This window comes from Vanellus vanellus (assembly GCF_965231255.1).
Source record: "Vanellus vanellus genome assembly, chromosome: 2".
Classification (NCBI taxonomy): domain Eukaryota; kingdom Metazoa; phylum Chordata; class Aves; order Charadriiformes; family Charadriidae; genus Vanellus; species Vanellus vanellus.
Window position 1 is genome coordinate 36422415 of NC_138906.1, and position 23307 is coordinate 36445721.

Below are 23307 nucleotides of genomic sequence, written 5' to 3' on the forward strand. Positions count from 1 at the left end.
CCATTTATTTGAAAATGTATTGGAGGGGGGATGTCCAGTTTTTGAAGCTTGGGATATTTGATGGAGACTGTTGAAGATTATACTAATGCTTTGTACCACAAAAACTCCAGAAAATGTAGAGGAAAGGCACATAAACATTTACAGATCCTTTAATGTCAGCACATGCTCAATATCAAGATCCTTGAAAGAAATGAGCTCTAGAATGGGTGTTCACACCTTGCTGGACTACAAAGAACTCATCTCCACTTTTTACAAGATCTGTAGGAACTCAAGATCCCTCATTCCAAGCTTTGAAGGATTCAACCGAAAATATGTTAGGGGAACTGAACATCAGCTTTCCACCTCACTCAATACATTTGGAAGTTATCTGTTTAGTCATTGTCATGAACCCACTTGAATGGTCTACCAACAATTGGCATTTTCTTCCACATACAAACTCACACTTTTAAAGAAGAACACCACATTTTTAGTTGTATTCCTTCTCTTATTATCAACAGCACAATCTGAAGTCATAGTCTCCAAATAAACATTAGTGGTTTGTATTACTATTATAGAATAGCGGAGATTATTAGAACAAACAGTCAAACCAAACACACAAATAAATCAGAGTGAAACAAGCTGCAGCCCTAGTAATTCTCTTACTTTATTAAAAGACCTTATTTTTCCATCTAGGAATGCTATTTATATAGTCATTTAGTTGACTCTCAGCATTCAGCAAGCAAGGTCTCCTGCTGCTGCTGGTAGCACTGGGCTTTACCTCGGTCCACGGCGGGGCTCCTTGCAGACACGTGCCTGATGGCTGACAGAAGAGGGGTGACGAGTTTTGATCACAACAGCTCTGCAGCCTGTTGAATTCTTCAGTGGCAGTAGCATTTCCATGCTGGTGTCACCCACCTCTCCTGAAAACACCTCTCCTGTGTGCAAACTTCCCAGGTTATCAGGAGCAAAAGTGGCATGGGCTTGTTCATAATTCTAGAAGAACCAAAACTTGTTCTGGAACGGGTCTGAGTTGCCGTACTGATCCTAGAAAACTGAGTTTGACACATGGGGTGATCCTGGATTGGCTCCCTGGCCATAAACTCACCCCCAACTGTAATGGGGAGTAATCTTCATGTGTGGACAGCCTGAGAGCAAAGATTTTTTACAACATTCAGAACCGGTCCCTCTGCTCCCACAGAAATGTACAGTAGTAACGTTCATTGCTCAGACAGAAGAAAAAATCTGATAAGCACTGAGAATTTCTGAAATCCCACCTTAGGGAATTTTTGTATGTCAGGATGCAGCCACCTGGCTTATAGCATAAATGACACGGAAAAAAGAACCCGTACAGTGAAATGAAGAACAGCAATAAAAGGATACAAGAAACGGTAGTCTGCGGTATTACAAAGACGCTATGCAGGAAAGAAATTACGCTGTATCTTGAAATTATGTCTTAGACTCTCAGTAATACTACTTATACATTTTAAAGTACCAACAGGCAAATTTCCTGACCTGTAGCTAAGTCATGAGCAAGTGCTGCTTGTTCAGAGCTTACAAGATTTTGAACAATGTGGCTACTGATGAATCAGCGTAACTCAGTGTAGTACCGTGCGGATTAATTAACCCACTTTAAGCCCTCCCCAAACTTTAACCATTCTTATAGACAGATCAGCGCAAAGTAATTCTTTTAGGTGCAGTACCGATTAAAAAAGTGGTTTTCCATAAGAAACTGTCCAGAGTAATAGCAGAAGTACTTTAATGCTATTGTGTAAATTGGAGTTCCTCCTTCCCTTGAATGCTATTCTTTGTCCTAGATTATCAAACTGAGTTTCTAAGACATTAACGAGCAACTTCCACTGCGGCATGTAAGTATACCTCGTACTTCTGAAAAGTCACATGGACAATCACATAAAAGAGTAAAGAAAATCCCAAAATGCAAAAGGAGACAATAGTAACTGAAGGCTTAGAGACTTTTAGATGAGGATGTACAACAGTTGAAATTTGCTTTCATTTCACTCTGAAGATGTAACTACATACATCAGCAAGACTGATCCCTTGACAACAGTGGTCAGCACAAAAAGGTTCTCTGGAAATTGCTAAGGAACAGACATCCTCATGACACAAGGAGAAAAGGACAACTCACAAAATAAGGTTACAAAATTAAAAATTACGGAGCTACAAACAAGACTTCCAGAACGCCTGCTGAAAAGACATTATGAAGCACATGTAGTCTTCTACCAAGCTCTGGCAATTTTAGGAATAGTCAGTGTTTTCACTTGGGTTAGGAAAAGTTTGGCTGTCTGCAGTGAACAGCCTATGAGCCGCCTGGCAGCGGAAGGAAATCCCTCTCTGAGACTCCGAGACGTGTACGTCCATGTGCTATCAGGAGTTCCCGTCCCTGCTGTACCTGCCCCTGATGGTTATCAGAAGGCAAATACCAGGCTTGTCCGGAGCATTGACCTCATCTGGTCTGGCTGTTTTAATCCTTTGGCACCTTGCAACAGGATGTTTTGATTTGATACTGGTCAAACATACCTTTAGTGGTACGTTTTATTCTTATGCCCAACGCCACAGACCTTGTCAGGGAGAGCTAATGTTACGGAAGACCATTGCTATAGCTCCCCTCCACCGCGCGCAGGGAACTGGGCAGAGACCGAAGGCTGCTGTTGAAAATCTCTCTCTCACACTTGTGTTTCAGCGTTCTCCACTGGGCAAAATTACTGCCACTGCCTTTCTGCTACTGGCAGAATGGAACACTAAATAAAAAAAAAAAAAACAGTAGTACCCTGCTTCTTTCCTGAGGCTCTCTATCCAGGCTGTTCTTAGAAAACTCATTAGCAGTATCTGGGTTTTTTTTTAAAGGGAGAGTCCAAATGATGACACCCAAGTTCAGTCACTGTATCCTCTCTTTATCATCTCTCTTATTCCCCATGTTCTGTTCTCCCCACTCTGTGCCCTCCCGTTAGCACCTCCCAAAGCAGAATCAGGTCTTTCTCCGGTCTTCCTTACATGAGAAAACGGTACCGATTTAATTAAAAAAAAAAAAAAAAAAGTCATTTTGGCCAAAATCAATTCAAGACATTCCAAAAGTTGTGTCAGCATGCCTTGCACAGTTTGACTCAGTCCACGCTCTACATGCTTGAGCCAAATGGGCGCACTTGCCCTGGATGAAGAGTCCCTCTGTGAAAGGTGAAAATTCCCACCACACTTCCCAAGGTAGGCAGAAAAGAGATAAGGCAGCAGATAACAGGGAACTGCGTGGCATTTCCTGCAGCCACCCTCCTGTGGGAGCCGTAGGAGCTGGATTCGCCCCAGTCCCTGTGCATTAAAAGTCCCTGTGTATTTCATCCTGCCTGGGCACAGTTCGCAGGGAGAGAGGCAACTTCGGACTAAAACTAAACGCACACGTTTAGTTTCACGTATATAAATAATGAAAATAGCTAAAATATAGAGATAAATACACATAATACATAATACATAGTCGTTGAGGAACGACTGAGGGATCTGGGGTTGTTTAGCCTGGAGAAGAGGAGGCTGAGGGGAGACCTTATCACCCTCTACAACTACCTGAAAGGAGGTTTTAGAGAGATGGGAGCTGACCTCTTCTCCCTGGTGACAAGTGATAGGACAAGAGGAAACAGGTTCAAGTTATGTCAGGGCAGGTTTAGATTGGATATTAGGAAGCATTTTTTCACTGAAGGGGTTATTAAACATTGGAATAAGCTGCCCAGAGAGGTGGTGGATTCACCATCCCTGGAGGTGTTTAAGAAAAGGGTAGATGAGGTGCTTAGGGACATGGTTTAGAAGTGGTGGTGTTTTTATCAGGGTAGGTTAATGGTTGGACTTGATGATCTTAAAGGTCCCTTCCAACCTCACTGATTCTGATTCTATGATTCTAATACAAAATTCATAAAACATTAAAGCACATTAAAATATTATAATAGGTGAAAGTATACGAAACATATAAAGCATGTATGTACATAGGCAGGTATGTACGTATGATTTCCGAGGCTTTCTGTGTGGCTGGAGCTGACAGGCTCAGAGGCTGCCGGCCGGCAGCGGGACCGGACGGCTCCAGCCCCGACCCCGACCCCGGTCCCACGGGACCAGGTGAGCGGTCGGCGGGGGAGGTAGCCCGGCCCTCAAGGAGTTACGGTGCGGGAGCAGGATGACTTCATGCTGCCGCCGGGGCAGCTCTCAGCTGCCCCCCCTCCCTCCTCCCCGGCCCCCCCCCCGGCCCCGTTTCACAATCCCGCGGCGCTCGGACGGGGCGAGCGCTGTGTCAAGCCCAGCGCTCTCCGCCGCGCACACACCCCCGTGTTCTCACGCCGGATTTTCCCGGGCCATGAATAATCTCGAAGCCCCCTCGATAAATACACGTTCAGGGATGCCCGGAGCTCATTCAACCCGCCAGCCTCACCGACGACAAGGGGCCGGGGCCGCAGCCGAAGAGCCGCACCATGAAGTTTCCCGGGGGCTGCTGCGACTGTGACCGCCGCCGCCCGCCCGCCCTCCGCGCCGCCGCCGTCCTGCCGCCGCCGCTGCTGCTGCTCCTCCTGCTGCTGCCGCAGGCCGCCGCCGCCCCGCTGCCCGCCGCCGACTCCTCGGGGGAGGCCGAGCTGGAGGAGGCGGCGGGGCGGCGGGCGGCGCTGCCCGACTGCGAGCGGATGGCCCTGCTGCTGCGAAGCCGGGCGGCTCAGCTGCAGGAGGAGGTGGGTAGCGGGCGGCCCGGGGGGGGGGGGTGGGGGGTCGTACATTGGCTCACACTCGGCCCGGGGGGGGGGGGGGCTGCCCTACGGGCAAAGGTGCGATTAAACCTCTTGGTGTCTCTCCCCAGATGTGCGAGAAGTTCACCGTCTGTGAGAACAGCATGGAGATGCTCGTCCAGAACAACCTCAACCTCCCCAAGGTGACAGAGGAAGATGGGTGTCTGCTCACCGGCTTCGATGAGGCAAGGAACTCCTCTCCTTTCTGGTCTAATCCTATATACCTGGGGCAAAAAGCCCCAGCTGTACTTTTTTGCCTGCTCCAAAAGACTGCAGAAGTGGACCTAAAGATCTGCGCCAGCTCCAGCTGGCTTTGGGATGGCACAGACCTCCACGCTCTGTATAAGCATCACCCGCTTACCTGCGCTGTGTGTGCAATATTGCGATCGAGGCATTTCTAAGCGCTAAGTGACCTTCTCACCTTCTTCTCATTTCAGGACAAATGCTTGAAGAAAATCTCCAGCGGGCTTTACACATTTCAGACATACCTTAAATACGTACAAGAAACTTTTACTAGTGAAAAGCAAAATGTGGAATTGCTGTGCTACAGTACAGAGCACCTGGCACGTACCATAAGGCAGATGGTGAGTTGGTTTTAAATTCACTCCAATAATTGTTATGGCTTAGCACCGATGTGTAGTCAGAGAAATAGGATGCTATGGGAAGTTGAACATTTCCCGCTTTCATTTCTCTTAGCGGAAACAGGTGATGGCTCCTTATGCTCACTTACCCTTATGACTAACTAGCAAGTTTTACAAGGTTTTGTTTTCCTTTCTTAAAGAAACAACTCTTCTTTTTACTTTCCATTGTTATTTCTAATTTCCAAACCAACAATTAAACGCATCATATTGTTTTATGAACAAATATACTAATGCTGCCTGGCTGATAGAAATAAGATTTCTCAGTGAGTTTGTTCCTAACTGCAGAACTGCAGTTCAGTCCAAACCTTCTAATGCTGCAACCCCCCAAGAAGTAGAAATAAATAACTTTAAAAAAAAATACATAAATAAAAGCAAATACATGTTTACAATATTATTAATCTTTAAAACTCTCCAAAACAAACTTTTAAGCCAAGCTGTGTGGTATATTGAGATACAAGTAGCTTAAAAATCAAGGCAGTTAAATTCAAAACATAATAACGACTAAATAAAAGTTGCTGCCTATTCAAAAGCACTTTTTACTGGCAATCATAATGAAAAATAATCTTCCTTCTTTAAAAACACACAATTCTCTTTCGATTCAGTAAACTAAATGTTATTTATATCTGACAGTCATTTCCTATGTTTTGGAGAGCTTTGAAAGATCCCACTTCAAAAATTCACTTCATTCCTGCAGTTCTTACTCATGTTAATAACCCTTAACATGAATACTTCGTCATCAGGGAAACTATTTGCCTGAGTAAGAACCACCCAGGTGAGTAAGGACTGCAGAAATCTCAGGGCATTATTTCCTTCAAGGTGTTTTTCAGTGCTTGAAAAGCCCATTGTATGTTTGCCATACCTTTCCCGACACATTTATTTATGTCCGTCATTCTTTCAGTGAAAGGGGGCTGAATTGCTTTTTTTCCACACCATACTAGCTAAGAAGAATAGTCCTGTCATAAGACAGCAACCGATTGCTGGCTTCCAACTTGATGTATTAGTTTGTAGAAAGTTTGTTTCATAACTGGGGGAGACTAGTCATTTTTGAAAGTGACAAAGATCGAGGTAACTAGAACAGGCAGAATTAAATACAATAGTCAAAAGCAAAACCTGTACTTAAGGAAACTATAGAGATGTTGAGAAAAAGAGGAGTCTTGATCTCCAGGTTGGAAGTTTGAGGTTTGGTTTTGTTTTTTTGTTGTTGTTGTTGTTTGGTTTTTTTTTCAAGATAAGTCTATCTGCTATTTAAGGCAAGGAGAGCAAGGACAGGATCTGTCACTTGTGGTCAGGTAGATCAATCAGCACGATACCTGTCTGGATATCCAGATACAAACTTTTACAGTGTGCAACAAGGAGTTGGGATATACCAGTAATCGGGTGCATGATCAGAATCCTCTTCCAAGTAGTCTGGACAGAAAAAATATTCCTCTTACTGAATTTCACCAAAAAGATGTTCCAGAAGGAGGTGCACGTGCTATTGTCTCTTATTAAAGGGTAGATCCTAAAACCAGGATGAAGTAGATACTTTATTGTTAGACTTCTAGATCCCAAATCATCTAAAACAGCTCTATGATTTGGGTAACTCCCATTTTCAGAAGTCATTTACCTGCTTCATGGGACAAATTCTTAACACACATTTGGGTACCAGGTGCCCAGCATTGTCAGTCAGCATTAGGTACAAAGCTCCTTTCACTCATACTGCAGCTAGCATCCCACACATCAGTGAAAGTTGGTGACACTTAAGACTCCCACGTGCCTAAATGCCTGGAAAGTAAGAATTAAGCAGCTAAACAAGTTTGACATCTTTAGAAACTCTTAATCCACAAAATGTGAGAGTACTTCAATGTCATCTAATTAACTTATGACTCAGAATGGAGCACCCAGTACAGGTTAGGACAAATCAGCATCTTCACAAGTCACCACGCGGTCGGCAGGTAGCAGGAGAGGTGTATTGACCTGTTCAGCGCAGTGTGTTGGACCACGACGCCAGATGTTGCATTCAGACCCAAACAAATGGTACAGATCAGATGAGACTCTCTGATTCTTCCGCAGTAATCATAGCAGGTGCCAAGGTCCCTCAAACCCCACTGCAGAAGTGGGGCTGTAGGGAGGCCCAGGTCCCAGGGAGGTCTATCATCCGCAGCTGGTCTGGAACATATTATACATACAAACTGATGCTCCCCAGCAAGCTCAATTACAATGTTTTAACCGGGGCACCCCAATATTGTCTTTTCCACAGGTGATAAAACCCAATGAAGTGATCATCCCCGACTCAGCTACCCAGGAGTCCCTCCGCGCAAAGCTGAAGTCCAACAAGACCTGGATAGAGAAGATCACCACCCACCTCATCCTCCGAGACTTTACTTCATTTATGGAGAAAACCGTGAGGGCTGTTCGCTATTTGAAAAACACCAGGAGTTTCAGTGCCTGAATGTTTTAGTTCAGGCACAATCCTTTGTTACAAATCTGTCATGTGGCAGATGACAGTGTTGTTCTGTTTTAAGAACCAGAAATAGTAACAATGGTTTGCATTTATATATATTCTGATTTCCTTCCAGGAACCTATTTATTGTATTTAAAATATTTATTAGTTTCTAATGTTTTGTATTTATATTTTCGATATTTAGAAATAATTTAAACAAAGGACCTATTTTATTTCATTTCTAATGGTACTATTTAGAACATCAACTTATTTAATATGTATTCAACAACAGCAAAAAAAGTATTTTCAGAAGCCAGAAAAACTGTTGTATAACTTATGCTTTTAAAATATGAGAGATGGTATTTATGACTTATTTATATTTTTAGAATAAATAAAAGCCGATTAAAAAAACCAAAACCTGGATAACCTGTTTGAACTTTAAATAAGAATATAGAACTCTAATGTATCCAACTTCTAATACCTGCAATTATCAAAATAACCACTTTCAAGAATTTAAATTTTATCTGTATAATTCGGTCAGTTATGTACATAGCGCATACACACACACATACAGACAATCTGATCAACATATAATTCTTAAAATGTGATCTAAATGAACCAGACGCACTGAACATGGCAATTCAAATGAAGACGATAAAGCATCATTGCTCTTCAGAAACAAATGAACAAGTCCCCTATATTTAATAAACAACACTCCATACAATTGTAATTGGTTTTAAGTAGATGCTTACAAGTCAAGCAATCTCTTTTAAACGAATAAAATCACGAGACACCAAATTAACAGGTTTGACATGAATACTGTCATCCATTAGACTTACTGCTGTCATCCAAGGGAATTTTTCAAGTTTGATTAAACATCTCTCCCTACTTCCCCAAGAAGCAGGAAAAAAAATAATCTTAGGTTCTTTCCTTAGGTAACATAAATCAACATATTGCTGTGGAGATGTCAATGACTGTTGATGACCTAATGCATTCGTCTTTTGTCATTTATGTTCCACTAGCACGGACAGGCCACACAGCATGAATGCAAATTCTTGAATATACTGTAGAGAAAAAAAACAAACCCACATCCTTAGTCTGAGTACCAAACTGCTGAAACATTCCTCAGCTGTATCATCTGCTTCATCATGGCTGTGCAGGTACCTCCTACACCCAAACTCAGAGGAATTCACAGCACACACAAATGATGCGAGCAGCCAGAGCTCCTTGAGCTTTGTCCCTACAAATGGTGGAACATCAATTGCCCTCTCTTTCATGAAGCATGGTGGAGCAGATGAGGAGATGAAAGGCATGCCCTGGAATGTGGATAAGGATGTCAGTAAATTCTCCTCTTCCTCTGAGCGATCTGATCCTACACACACACATTCCACTGCTGGGGATGCCAAAACGGTGACCAGTCCACCCAGAGCCCGCAACTTAAGAGGCTCAAAACAAACCAAACCACAGCTTTGCCCAATATGGTAAAACCAACGTCTCAAGTTGTGCAACATCTCAAGAAGGAAAGAGGAGACCTCAAAGTGGTCACTTTCAAGATGTCTGCGGTGAATGTTTTTTTCTCGCAACATAGAAGAACCTGCTTTAGCCATCCTGGCATGTGTTCTAGGAGACACAGGAGAGCCTGGTTTGGCTTTGTCACAGCTTTCCTTCACAGAGATTTTCTTAGTGATCATTTGGTTAGAGACCATTCTGGCCTGTATTATGTCCATAATAGCTATGAGACCCCAATAGCTATGACACCCAAATGTAGACCCCACGCTGGACCTTTTAAGGACTGTATTGACTATGCGAGAACAGAGGGGGTAAAAAACAAAAGACAGAAAGAAAGACAAAAAAGAAAGGCATGTCCTGGTCTCACCTCTCCCAATACTGGGTGGTTGCCCAAGATCACCATTAGTTACTATGTACACTGCAGCTAAACAAACTCACACTGATTTCCTCCTTGAATTCCAGGAAGCATCTAAGATACAGGGTACTGAAATCTTGCACAATTAATAGACAAGCATCCACACTTTCCACCAGCACCCTTCAGCTGGTGGCCACCCCAGGTTTTCCACCATTCAAATAAAGATGTAAATGTTACCACATTTTAGGATGCAGAAGATGAGCAAAGATCACCGCTTGCTGGGTGGGGAAGTCAACTTCAAGTCCTTCCTAGGGTGACAGGTACCACTGATGCTGCTGCTGAGCTGCCATCATTCTACCTGTGCCTCCTCCAAAGCCACCCGCAATTCAATGCAGCAGCTGCCTTGCTGGCCATCGTCTTGCTGTCACTGTGCCAACGTCAGGGACTGTACCCAGGATAAGCACCACTTGCTGAAATCTACACTCATTGGTGCTTGCGGCACATGAAGAATTGCAGTGGGGAATTCACGTGGAAGTCAGAGGAGAACTAAACGCTGTTGAGCATGTTATAGGGCCTCTCAAACCAACTTATCATCCTTTTTCCAGTTTGCTGCGTAGAAAGTATTTTACAGCCATCAATAAACACACATGGACATTTGTTTTAGTTGGCAGACCAGCGCAAACACATAAAAACCCAGAACAATAGTAAAAATGAACATTCCCAACTCTTATAAATCAATCCTCAAAAATAACTGTGCTACTTTTAGCAACAATGAAATACCTCAATGCTTCTGTTGAAGACTGCTCCTCCTAACTGACAGCTAACTCACTGAGCAAGGCAGAAATACCCCCAAACCAAAAAGACCTGCTAATAATTGCTTATAAAAACTAAGAAACTCCACAGCAAAGCAGCATTTTGGCTGCTGCTGTACAGGACCAGCCTCTCCCTACAGATCCCAGCTAGCCCTTCCCCATGTTCCCACTGCATCCCTACTCGTTAACCTCACACAGAGATTTCGGAATGCTCAAAAGATTACTAACTCACTTCAACTTGAATTTGCTTTCCCAATGCAGTAAGAGGGTAAAGCTATGTTAAAAAGCACACATACACTCTACAGTATGCAAGAAAAAAGCCCATGGTGTTAAGAGACATTGTTAAGAAACAAAATATTCCTCGGCGCTGTGGACATGACACTAAAATGCTAGACACGAGAGGAAAAAAAAAGACAGAATGCAATCTAATACTAATCTGTAATGCACTACTTAATTTTTTTTTTTTTTTGCAATGACAGTCTCTGAAGTATCATTTTTCTGTTTAACCACACATTTTCATCAGACGGCTAAGAAACTTAAAAAAAAAAAAAAAAAAAAAAAAGGGGGGGGGGGAGGAAGCATTTCAGCCTGATCCGCTTCCCTGGCTGCAGTACCGCAGTACCACCCCCTGCCCAGTAAGCCCATGTACTGACATAAATGCTGAATTTGGCAGAAAGAACAACAGCTACTTGAAAGAGACTGTCTGCATCTCTAGTACCTTCACAGATTTTATTAGCAAGTGAGGTTAGCAAGACAGAGCTGATGCTACAAGAGGCGGAAGATTTACACCACCAGTGAAGCAAGGGGAGCAGGATCACTTTTCAGCAATAATGAGGCATTAGGCTGGCTTAGCTCAATGGGAAACTTCCTCCTAAGTTTGCCACTGTTATTTGTGACTAATAATCTTCTCCACATTCAATTTAAAAGATAAAATGGTGGAAAAGTAAGTATACAACAGTATTTATCATTCAGATCCTAATGGTCAAGAAATGCTGCCAAATATATATGTATTATTGTAAACTTTGTAATATTGGGTGGGAAGCTTTCTGTAAGCCCTTGCTTCTCCAGGTGAGTGACCAGATAACAATTTCTGACCCCTTGCAGTGACTGTCTGTGTTGTGGTTTGGGCCGGACTGACCACTCAGGTGGAATGACAGATGCTCTCCCCCACCTCTCGCTGAAGAGAGAAAGAGGGGAGAGAGAAAGAGACTTATGAGTTTAGAAAAAAACCCTAAACTACTTTAATGAAAAATTAATAATAAAATAATTTTAAAAGGAGGAAAAAAATATATACAAAACCAGATCAAGCTCCCAGGATTATGATCATGTCACTGACAGGCACTGGGAAAGTCCCAGACTGGACTCAGTGATGGATGGGAACTGGATTCCAGATCTGGATTTAGGATCAGGATCAAAGGCAGACAAACAGACAGAGTCCTCCTCAGACATCAGCCATTGAAGAAAGAGCACTGCCCCTTGATCCCTCAGCTTTTATACTGAGCATGAGGCAGATGGGGTGGAATACCCTGTTGGTCAGTTTTGGGTCACCTGTCCTGTCCGCTCCTCCCCACAGGTGCGACGCCTCTACGCTTTTCCACTTCCAACCCTCCAAGAGGGCAAGTAACAAAGTTATCTGGCCTCGGGTGTTATAGCAATGAGCATGAGCAAGAGCCTCTCTGCATACCATGCCTTGGCATCAGCTATAAACATAGGTCTTATCACTCTGGGAGCAAACAGTGTCTGCACAATATGCTGTTAATCTCAGTAGTGAGAAGAGTCTTAGCTAAAAAGTAAAGTTACTGAACAGAAAACTGGTTCTGTTTTACCTCAAACCAGGACATCTGTCTTCTTGATAAGAGGAAAACCAAACCCCACCCCTGCACCCCCAGAAATGCAACCCCTGCAGGCTCCAACACTGAAATACCATTTCCTCCCTGAACTCTTAACAAAATCAACTAATTCCTGTAATCTAAACATATTTAGCCAAATCTCGGTATTACTTTCAAGACTGACTTTGGCTGCTATCAGAAAACACACTACAGAAATTTTGCAATCTGAATTTTTATTTGGTGACCAAAATCTAAGACGACTGAATCCTTCGTGAGAAAATCTATTTTTAAAAAATTAAATATTAATCTTCAGATTCAGAAAACTGAGATTTGATTTGCCCTGACATACTTATTTCTACCAGACAGTGCTTACCTAACACAACATTTTCAAGATTTCATTCCATTTCAACTGTACCGAGAGCAAAATTCGACTGGTTTCAATAACAGCTAATGTATTTATGATTGGTTGTCTCTTTATCCCTTTGAACTTAGATATTAATACAGTTCTATATTCTGTACCATATAAATAGGGACAACATGATGTATAAGCAAATTCTTGTAACGGTTTTATTACCTGAATCACTCAGAGCTGTTACACACACACAGAGAAGTAAAATTACCTAGGGAAAGCTCAAAGTCCTGTCCTCAGCTCAAAAGAGAAAAACCAGCTACTATGCCATCACTACTGCAGAGCAATAGTCTTTGGCTCCTCTTCCACTTCTAACACTCTGGAAAGAGATGTCAAGGGAAAAGGGACCATATCTTGACTATGCCTGTGGATGCCACATTAGCATGCGTTAACAAACACAATGAAGTTCAAAGATGTGCCTCAAATTGCAAGACCTATACCCCTCCTAATCATGTAGCTTAGTGACCTGGGATGGGACTATAAAAGAAAACAGAATTTCTTAGAAGAGAGACCATTTGGGATGAGGGCAGATGTTCAGGCAATCTTCCAGTCTGGCTGGAAAGCAACTGCTTTCAGGTTGCACTGTCAAAAACTGCACCCTTTGGGGGGTCTTTACGAGAAAGAAGTGGACCCTGAGAAACAGAATTGGAGCATAACTGGAAATCTGGGCTTATCCCACTTCCTAAACTAATAACTGCTCCCTGCTTTGCAGTTCTTCAAACTTCTTATTTTTGATAGAAACTTGGAATTGATCTCTTCATCAGAAGAAATAAACAGAGAGTAAATATCCTTTTCCACTTAGCAGATAAGCATCCTCTCTCTCTTACACATCCCCTAATCCTGAATTAACATAAACATAACCATGAAACAATGCATGTAACCCACAAGCTTAACCAAGAAACAGCTATTGCATTGCATACCATCATGGAAAAGTATTTAGAAATTGCAATTAAGCAGTCACTTGTAAAAATTAAATTAGTCATATGACATTTAACCAGGATGTGGTCTCTACTCCTGTGGTGAAGACAGATGTAATGAGCTTTTATTTCCAAATATATCATGAGTATCATCATAGCTTAAATTCCAAGTCTAGAATGAAATATTTCCAAAAATACCCAGGTTATATAGTTTGCCTTAGCATTTTTTCCTGATAAAACCCAATGTGTTAGATCCCCGTTTCACTTACAACACAATGCAATAAAAATACATCTTAAGAAACATTTTGTCATCTACTTCCATTTTGGAAGACAGCTTGTACAAAGAAGCAAAGGAAGGGTTTTATACATTGCTTACACAGGGACCCACTGTGACAAAATTATGAATGTTGTTTCGGTCTGCAGAGTTTAAATGTTTGAAAGCTATAGGTTTAAGTTAATGTGAGTTCTGCTGATTATTTAATTAAAGAAAAAAAAGCACATACCCTCTGTTTTATAACTGTGATGAGATACAGTACAGTGACTTTATACTAGCCATATCTACACCAGGAATTTGTAGCAGAACTAGATACTTGTTCTAAATTTCTTATCAGCTTCATTTTTACCTCACAACTGGCCAGGACTTTACGAGTTTTTAGAGCAAACTAGTAGGTTCCTTTGTAGATTAACTTATTAATAACAAATTTATACTGAAAGCCAGATATCTTTTTTTTCCTCCCTCGTTTAGTGATGACACTAAACAAACCGGTTTTTCACTCTGCTACCAGGAGATTCCCCATCCACACACCAAGACCACCAAACTCACAAAACTCCTTCAGCATCATACACCAAGTATTGCAGGGCTCTGCGCCTCCTTCTCTGACGCATGCATCTTTTTCTCATTTCTTATTTAATTTTCACCTTTAAAACCTTGTCCATTTTTCCTGCTCTTTATTCTTCTTCTGACTGACCTTCTTGTCTTTGTTGCCTTTTCAGAACCCTTTCTGCCCCCCTCTTAGCCCAATGTCTTTGTCCCCCTTTGCACTGTTTGCTATGCCCGCCCCCAAGGGCAGTTCCTCAGAGCCAAGCTTGCAGGAGATGCCTTACTAAATGGGCTCTCACAACTGAGGCCTGATGAGTTACTGCCCTCCACGATTACCAGATAATACCAGGTCGTAACTGATCTTCTGACTCCAGCCAAATACAATGATGGAAGAGGCAGATTTAAGAAAATATAGAAATGACAGAAAATACAGAAACTGTTCCTGAATGGTAAAACCACCACCAGCTCTTGTGCACCAGTGAACAAGATATTCAGAAGACAGGATGCCATATTGCTCCTTGCCCTTCATAACCTCCTGACACTTTGCCAGTATTTCACACACAGTCTGGCAGAGGAGAAACAGCCCATTATTTCAATCTCTTGTTCTCAGACACACTCCTTGGAGACCGAAGAAAAGCCATTGCTGCTATTGTCACTCTCACAGGAAGTGCCCGAGAGGAAGACCAACACCTTCTGACAAGGAGAAACATTGTCTTCCTGATGTGAAAGGATCACGGGCATGGGACTACAGGTCACTTGAGATGCAGAACGGGGAATTCTTCTTCCCTTAAAATCTTCAAGATGCCTTCATTTTTGGGAACACAGCATAGTGAGCACGGCAGCCTCTGATCTTCCTACGAGTGGTCCAGGAGAAAACGGTCCCCTTGGCCCCTTGCGCAACTGTTTGTCACCAGGCACAACGGGCAGAAGGGACAGTCTCCCACCTGGGGTATTTCCCCACACTAAGGCAACCACAAGCACACTCCAGCTCCACTTTGCAGTCACAAGGCGCACAGCCAAACAATTTCTATCTCCAGGTAAGATGAGATGAAGACACCTCAAAGTTAGTACAATCTTCACAGCACACAGGAAGGCATCAATGATTTTATTTCGCACATCTCAGACTGTAGCCTTGAGCTCAGCTGTGGAAGCCACAGCTCGATTTTCAGTAAACTACACTCATCGACTTTATTCCAACACAGAGTTCATACGTGGTCTCGCAGGGCTGCACCACAAACCCCACTACAGGAAAGAATCCATATTTGGCTGCAGAAGCCACCAATTCACTTGACAGAGATCAATACAGTCAAGCAGGGGAGCTCACATTTGCTGTTAAGCATCTCCCATTTGACAGGAAAATAAAACTTTCTCAGGTTTTACTGGGAGAAAGATGGAAAAGCAAAAATTATGAGATTAAAACATCTGGAACAAGTAACACTGAACTTCAAGTCCCTAACCCACAGCCCTGACAAACATAAGAGTCCCTCCACTTTACTCCAGAGAACTGTCCTCTTCTCCCTAGCACCACCAGAAAAAAAACCAAACAAACAAAAAAAAAAAAGAAGTCTTGATAAAACTAGCATATTTCCTGAAGTTATTTTAAGGAATGAAGGCTGCTCTTCATAGGAATCTGTTTAATGTTTAACTTCACAGAACACTGGTCTGCTCTTATAAGCACATCTGAATTTTGTGAAAATTACAATAGCTGCAAAGTAATTTCAAGACATTGCAAGCAAAGATTCCCTCATATTTAAGCCTGAAAAAAAATAGTTCTCCAATTCCGTTTTTTGCTACCTTACAATTAATTACCAAGATTTATGATTACTATTCTGTTTTACAGGGAAAAAAGGAGTGTTTATTTAAGGACTTTCACTCACCTGTCAGTTACAGAGAGAGGGCTATACTGAATGAAACACATTTGTACATTTGTGTTTGTACAAATGACATACATTGTACATATTAGCGTTGAATGTACATATTGGCATTGAATTTCACATGATTTGAATGTACTATGAAAGCCACTTTTTCCTCAATGTGAAACCCCAAAGAGGCTATGCTAATGACTTTCCTGAACTATACTTGATTTTCCTTAAAAGAGAACAATAATTTCACTTATTTCCACAATAGTTGTGACTCATCAAAAATTTCACTTAAAGCACATTGGATAGCAAATTTTAAAAGAAGTGCATAAGCAATGTTATCCAATAATTTCAAGTCTTTGAGAAAAAACTGAACTATGACAAATTTTAAGGGAAATGTTCAGGATGGTGAGGCCACAGAATCCATCCCGTGCTTGATATATCTATGCTTATGTAAAACTTTTAACGGAAGAGACAAGAATGCTTCCCTATTTCTCTACCTCTTACCAAATACTATTATTCTTGGAAAGCAGCCAGAGCAACCATGCAGTGGTTAAGACCCACAAACCACATCCCCAAGTGTCTGACACAGAACAGAGCACATGAAATACACTTCTGCAGGTGTTTAGGTCCACCCACTGCTGCACTGTATATCCTTGTGAAATGCAAAAATCTGATTTTGAGAAATCTGAGTTATTTCACTCTGAATACTGTATCCCTCAGTACTGAATATCTTGAGTTATTCCACCAAATTCAACAGAAGCAAAATGTTCCTGATCATGATTAAAGCCACTATCAAGTAGCAACAGATTATTTCATTACTATTGTAATTAGGATCAGTGAAGAAAAAGGACCAGTATTTGAACTCCTTTCATAATTTAAGACTACTTTCATAATTTAAGACATATAAGTGGTTACATTAATCTCAAGTTACCATTAGAAAAAAGGCACTAGAAAAGCTGCACTAGCAACAGGATATAGGGTCACGACTGTTCTGCATTTGGTCCTTGCTCTACTCCCCTGTCAGCAGTCTATTATCATTAGCTATTCCACTATTTCATGACATTTGATTTAATTACCACAATTAATAGAATTTCAAGGAACATGCTGATTTGCATTAGCTCTTATAAATGTTTCCCATTTTATTTTTTTTTTCTTTCCAATTCTTGTCTCTCAATTGAATTTTTTCCTCTTGGCTCATTTCCTTTCTAATCACGTCTGCCCTTAAACACAGTAACATTTTACCATGAATTTTCATAGCAGATGAGAAACTGAGCAATCTCCTATTCCTTAAACATTTTATTAATGTAAAAATTGTCTGAAAATCTATGGGGTTAAAAAAAAAGCCAATCTGAAATCTAGAATACTTTTGTTGCAGTGGTAATTTGGAGCCAATAAACATTTGAGGTTTTTTTTTTAAATCGCAGCATAGATACAAACTATCCTGTACAGTTCTAGAGGGGAGAGAGTAATTTACCTAATGCAGCTTCTATTTAACAGAAACCTAGCAGTTGCCATTTCAGTGCCCGAATTTCAGTGTTAAAAGGGAGAAAACCAACTGAAGTCAAACCATCAAGATTGCAAAATAAAGCATATACCTTGTTTAGTGTACTTGTTTTCTTCCTTCAGTTGTACATTAATAAATTCCGCTTACAGTAAGAGCACTATATAAGCATACACACACACAGAGCATTTTTGTTGTGTCCTCCCAAAAACAAACCAACCCACACAACAGGTTATCCTTTCTGTAATAAAATCACTACATTATACTTATGTAAAGACTTACAAACAATGTGCATCCATTCAAATTGTATTTATTTAATTACACTGTAATGCAAATAAGTTAGGTCCATATAAACTCCATTTTGTTGTATGTACAACCTATGTCATTAGCAAACTGATTGAGCCAGCTGGTGTAAGTGTCCACCTCATCCTCTGGAATGTATGTATCTTCAGACACTTTCTCTGTCCATCGCCTGGTTCTAGAACAGGACCGCCACATCCTTCATCCCCAAAGTAGACTGAAAGGGGAGGGGGGAGGAAATGAGTCAGATTTTCAGCATGTTCTTGTTTTTAAATGGATATTTGTAAAACACAATTCTGGAGAAACAGCCCTGTAAATGTACAGAATAAACACTAGCCCCCAAAATACTGAAATAATGCCACCTTTAAAATAAAATGTAAGCCTGCAGAGCATGAAAATGTGCTCAGAAAAATCACCATCTGTAAGCTTTGGATTAGACCAAACACGTGCTTCTGGTATCTATGTACATACACTCTGGTATGAAATACATACTTTATGCTGTGCAGAGACACACTCAATGGACCAAGGAAAAAAGTCTTAAGTGAAGCTTAACATAGAAACACTGTCAGCAAACAACTCCCGCAAGGTAGCTCTTAAGACAACAAAAGATTTTACTGAAATTGTAACATGATCTTGACATATTTTTTCATATTTTCTACTGTTAAAAGTAGCTTCCTTGAACGCTTGAAGCCTAAAAATGGGATTTCTATACATTGTAACTATGTGAAGCTAGAAGGGTTAATATATGACTTTGCAAACAGTACAGGCCATCAATACAGTGTTAGGAATACCTGGTTCTGCACAGTAACCAAAGTTATTTCCAGAAAAGTAAGAGAGTCGCACTTTCTTCAAAACTTTAATTTAATTACTTTGACCCATGGAAGCCCCCCAATAAAACTCAAATACCACAAGAATTCAAGTATTACTAACGCCATGATACTGCAGCACTAACAAACAGTCCCACAAGAAAGAGGCAACATGAGCAAATGCACTTTGCTTCATGACAATGACCGATATTGAAGAATGTAGCCCTTTATTTCTTGCAGCTTTTATGCAGAGTAACTATCGCATTTGCAAAGGAAGGAGACTGGGTTTTGTTTTAAATTCATGCTAGAAAGCTGAGAAGTTATTCCTCAATGCAGAAACTTGCATGCCCTAGCTCTACAACAGATCAGAAGGGCAGCTTCCACTCAAAATGTACAAGAAGTGCCATATATTAAAAGCCATGCAAGATTCAGATAAAGGGCCTCTGAAGAACTTGTGTTTTGCTGTCTTCTCCTTTGGATTTCTAAAGAAACAAGAACCACGACCAGCTATGCTTTCACCCTAAACAATTAAAAACAATGGATGAAAGTAACCTTCACAACTGTTGCTGTTCAGCGATAACACCCAAAACAGTAGCTATCTGCATTGAGTTTGTATGTACATTTGGTACCGATACATACCTCCAGATAGTTGGCTCAGGCATTCCAGGATCTGCACCTCTCTTAAAACCTGAAGTGAAACATACATTACATACATACATATAAATATGTATGCGTAGACTCCTACATAATTAAATCACCATAAAATTATTCTAGCCCATTAAATTGCAATACAAAAGAAAACCTACTGAGCAGGGAGCTGCAATTCACGAAGTTGTGTATTAACCTGAATAAAAATTGCACATTCTTATCAGGGTTAGAAAACAGAGAAAATAAATACAAGTGTACAGTTTCTTTTTTTTTTTTTTTTTTTTTTAATTCTTACCTGCATCTTTATCTGACTTAAAATTCAGGGACAAATAGCTATGTGAGATGAAGGAAGTTATCCCAAAGATAAAGACGCACATACCTATACACACACAAGCATGCAGATTTTAAATGTTGTTTAGAAAGCAACTTAGTAAGGCCACACCAACAGTGACACCTATAACTGGTATAAGTGAGCTCCTGAGTCCTAACAGGCAATATTCTGCAGTGACATCTGACGCAGAACTTAAAAGCAGTATTTCAGTAACAGTTCACTCAATTTAGGATAATAGAATTCTAAATGTTAAATCATCCTAAAATCTTCTTTTTTTTACTGGCACTTTCTGAAAAGCTGCCTAGTACTAATGTTTGCAAAGAAACAATATGTTTGCCAATCTACTAACACCCAGGAAAATGAAAAGTAATTATAAAGAGTTCATCCCCAGCTAATGACTCAAATACCAATTCACTGAAGCAAATGTATGCCAGAGAAGCAACTGAAGTTTCAGTGTATGAAATATCTTGGCCCGCTGGACTGTGAATTAAAGGTTTTGAAGCGGAATCATGCAATTCATGCACTGTTCAACACACTCTCTTCCACACTTGCTATCTAGAAATGGATATCCTATGAAAAATATGTTATTTCCCTCATTTACAGAAAATAAATAATGTCAGCTTGCCTGAAACATAGGCCATGAAAGTTAATGGCAAAACTTCCATTAACCTTCAGGGGAACAGGGTTAGCCTTCAAAGATAACCTTATGTGATTTGAGACTATTAAACATGCTGACCCATCTTCTTTAGTTGCCATACTGTCCAGTAAAGTTGCTTTAAAATTCATGAAGTTTTATTAGGAGTCACACTGTGCATGTGAATGTTTCAGGCTTCCCCTCCCCTCCAGCACTTTTAAATAAGCAAGCCAGGTTTAACAAAACTGCACTGGTCTAATTTACCTACTTAAAACAGGGGCAGCCACTTCAAAACAAGTTTAAAAAACACAACAAAACAAAACCAACAGACCAATGACCTATAACTGCACATTCATATACCAGGCTCCCTCATACCTCTCATGAGCATCCCATCCTGACCTAGAAAGCCTCTCATTGAAAGTTAAAAGCTCAAAATTTCTTAGTTTCTTTGCCTGTGTTCAGTTTAGTGCGTATTTCATATGCACAGGGGTCAACAGAAAAATTTACCTCGAATCAGTGACACCAAAGACTGTGTAACCTCTTGCCCTTCCACTGCATCACACTTTCCTTCCCAGATTCAAATGTAATCCCAGTACAAAAAAGGTTCTTCCAGATCTACAGATTTTGAGTGCATGCCACCTCCAAATGTCTATGCCAAGCAAAGGTGGTACCTGCACATGCCCCTCCCATCTGCTTACACTTAATGTCCCTTCACTACAGCAGACGAATTTAGAAGACAGCAATGTAGATGTGGAACAGCACACTTCTTTCTGGAGATATGAAGTTAAACAACTACAACTTAGTTTCTCACCACCACTACCTAACAGAAATATACTTGACAACCTGATATTAGTGAAACTGTAAACACTAAGATGCCTTTATATGACTCGAAGTAACTTAATTTAATTTCCTCTGCTGTCCTCAGAACAAAGAGCATCCTTCCCATATTCATAGCTACTGTCACAAAAGTAAAATCAAAACAGAACTTCAGCATGAGTAAAATCAGGTCACAAAACCTGCTGAAATTCCCCATCCAAAAGTTATCAATTTAAAATAATTCATAAACTAAAAATGGAAGTGTAATTAAACTTTAAATCTAATACTGCCAATTAGATTTTTCTATAGTATTTAAAGTGACCTCTTCTACTTGTAGTTGTTAAAGGATGTAAGCAACTGTTGAAGAGACCAACTTTTTCCTGATTGTTATCTATAATGTGAACAATCAAAGCCCTTCAAATTGGACGCTGTACTCCCCTCAATTAATTAAAACGACCTATCAGGTTTGACTGTAAACACATCGAGCTCCCAACCTTCCTATGTTTGCATTCAAGGCAGAGATGCCTGCCTGTTTCAGACGCTTTTCCCAAAAGGACAAACAGAGTTGGGGCAGAAAATAAGCCAGAGGAACAGCAGGAATCAGCACCCCTTGTCATTAAAGAAGTGAAGAAAAGTGTCAGGCCTATTGAACACTGTGCATATCTTAAGTAGGCCACTCTCTTTCACAAGGACAGCTGATGGCACACAGCCCAAGCTCAGTGGGAGACCTACCATGCAGCAGTGGCGCCCAGTCAGCCCCATGACAGGAGCAAGCGAAACACAACCTGGGCGCCGGGAATGACTTTAAGGGACCCCCTTGAATGGTCCAACAGCAGCTCGGAAACAGGAGCCGCGCCATTTTGGGAGAGGCGGTAACCTGTACCAAGCTGGCAATCCCACTTCACCCAGAAGCTGGCAAGCCCCTCGTCCCCACGAAGCAGAGCTCCCGGCCGCAGGCCGCTTTCTCCTCGCGCACGGCCACCCCGCTGCAAGAAACAAGCAGGCTCGCCCACTAGAGCGATCGGTCACTGAACGCATCGTTACATCGCGGCCCCGTCTGCTGTTCAAGCTGCCCCGGTGCACGCTCAGCCCGCTCCCCAGAGGGGCCCGACCCGCCGCGGCCCTCCCCTCATCTGGGCACCCAGGCTCAACGCGCGCTCCCAGCGCGGGAACAGCCTCCAGGAAGAAAAAGGGGCAAAAATAACTTTTTAAAGGAATAAATAAATAGAGAAATGAATAAATAACTAAAACTACCTCGCAGTTCTGTCAAGGGCAAGCCCCCACCCCCGCACCGGGCCCAGGGGGCTCCGGGCCCCCCGCCGGCCCTTCAGCGCTGCCCCGCCTTCCCTGGCCGCGCATGCGCGCTCAGCGCCTCAGAGCGCCGGTAGCAGCGCGGCGCCCTCCACCCCCCAACCCCACCCCCCACCCCCGCACGTGCCCTTCCGTATGCGGTGTGTCGTGTGTGTCCCCCCCCCCCCCCCCGGAGCGCGCGCGGCCGAGCGGGCAGTAACGGCCCGGGCGAGCAGCGCGCGCCGCTGGCCGCCCCCCTCCCCCCCGCCCCGCCGGTCGGTCCCTCGGTTCCCCGCCCGCCACTGACCGAGGTAGAGCACGACGGGGATGAAGCCCCAGCGGATGGCGAACTGGCCGCCCTTGAAGAGCTGCTGCAGCCGCTGCTTGGCCTCCTTGCTAAGCTTCGGCATTCCGGCGGCGGGGCAGGGAGGAGGAGGAGGAGGAGCCCAGCCGCCCTCGTAACGCTGCGGCGGTGGGCGGGACCCCATGGCGCCGCCGCCGCTGGGTTGCGGAGAGGAGGCACTCCCTCAGCGACGGGTGGAGAGGGGCGGTTCTTCCCTGAGAAGGGCGAGGAAATGGCGGCCGCGGGGCTCCTTCCGCCCCTCGCCGCACATTGCGCATGCGCGGCGCGGTGGGTCGCTGCCGCCTGGGGCCCCGAAG

The 23307-nt window shown here is 42.4% G+C and overlaps 2 protein-coding genes across 2 annotated transcripts; one reads left to right on the forward strand and one right to left on the reverse strand.

Moving 5' to 3' along the window:
• Window positions 1-4439: 4439 nt before the first annotated feature.
• On the forward strand, window positions 4440-7817 carry IL6 (interleukin 6; the record flags this gene model as incomplete). The annotated part of the gene is made up of 4 exons (XM_082479272.1): window positions 4440-4691; window positions 4817-4930; window positions 5183-5329; window positions 7626-7817. 4 exons carry the CDS (start codon window positions 4440-4442, stop codon window positions 7815-7817), a joined length of 705 nt encoding a protein of 234 aa, XP_082335398.1.
• Window positions 7818-17637: 9820 nt separating this feature from the next.
• TOMM7 (translocase of outer mitochondrial membrane 7) lies at window positions 17638-23210 on the reverse strand. The gene is made up of 3 exons (XM_082479132.1): window positions 22955-23210; window positions 19568-19616; window positions 17638-18339 (listed from the first exon to the last, which is right to left on the reverse strand). The coding sequence occupies exons 1-3, from the start codon at window positions 23133-23135 to the stop codon at window positions 18324-18326; spliced, it is 246 nt and encodes an 81-aa protein (XP_082335258.1). The 5' UTR covers window positions 23136-23210; the 3' UTR covers window positions 17638-18323.
• Window positions 23211-23307: the final 97 nt, after the last annotated feature.

Excerpts from the sequence above, each read along its gene's own strand:
- TOMM7 (XM_082479132.1), bottom strand. The coding sequence starts at position 23,135 with ATGGGGTCCCGCCCACCGCCGCAGCGTTACGAGGGCGGCTGGGCTCCT. Across the intron at positions 19,617-22,954 it reads CCCCGTCGTGCTCTACCTCG|GTTTTAAGAGAGGTGCAGAT; the intron begins GTCAGTGGCGGG and ends GTTTCACTTCAG.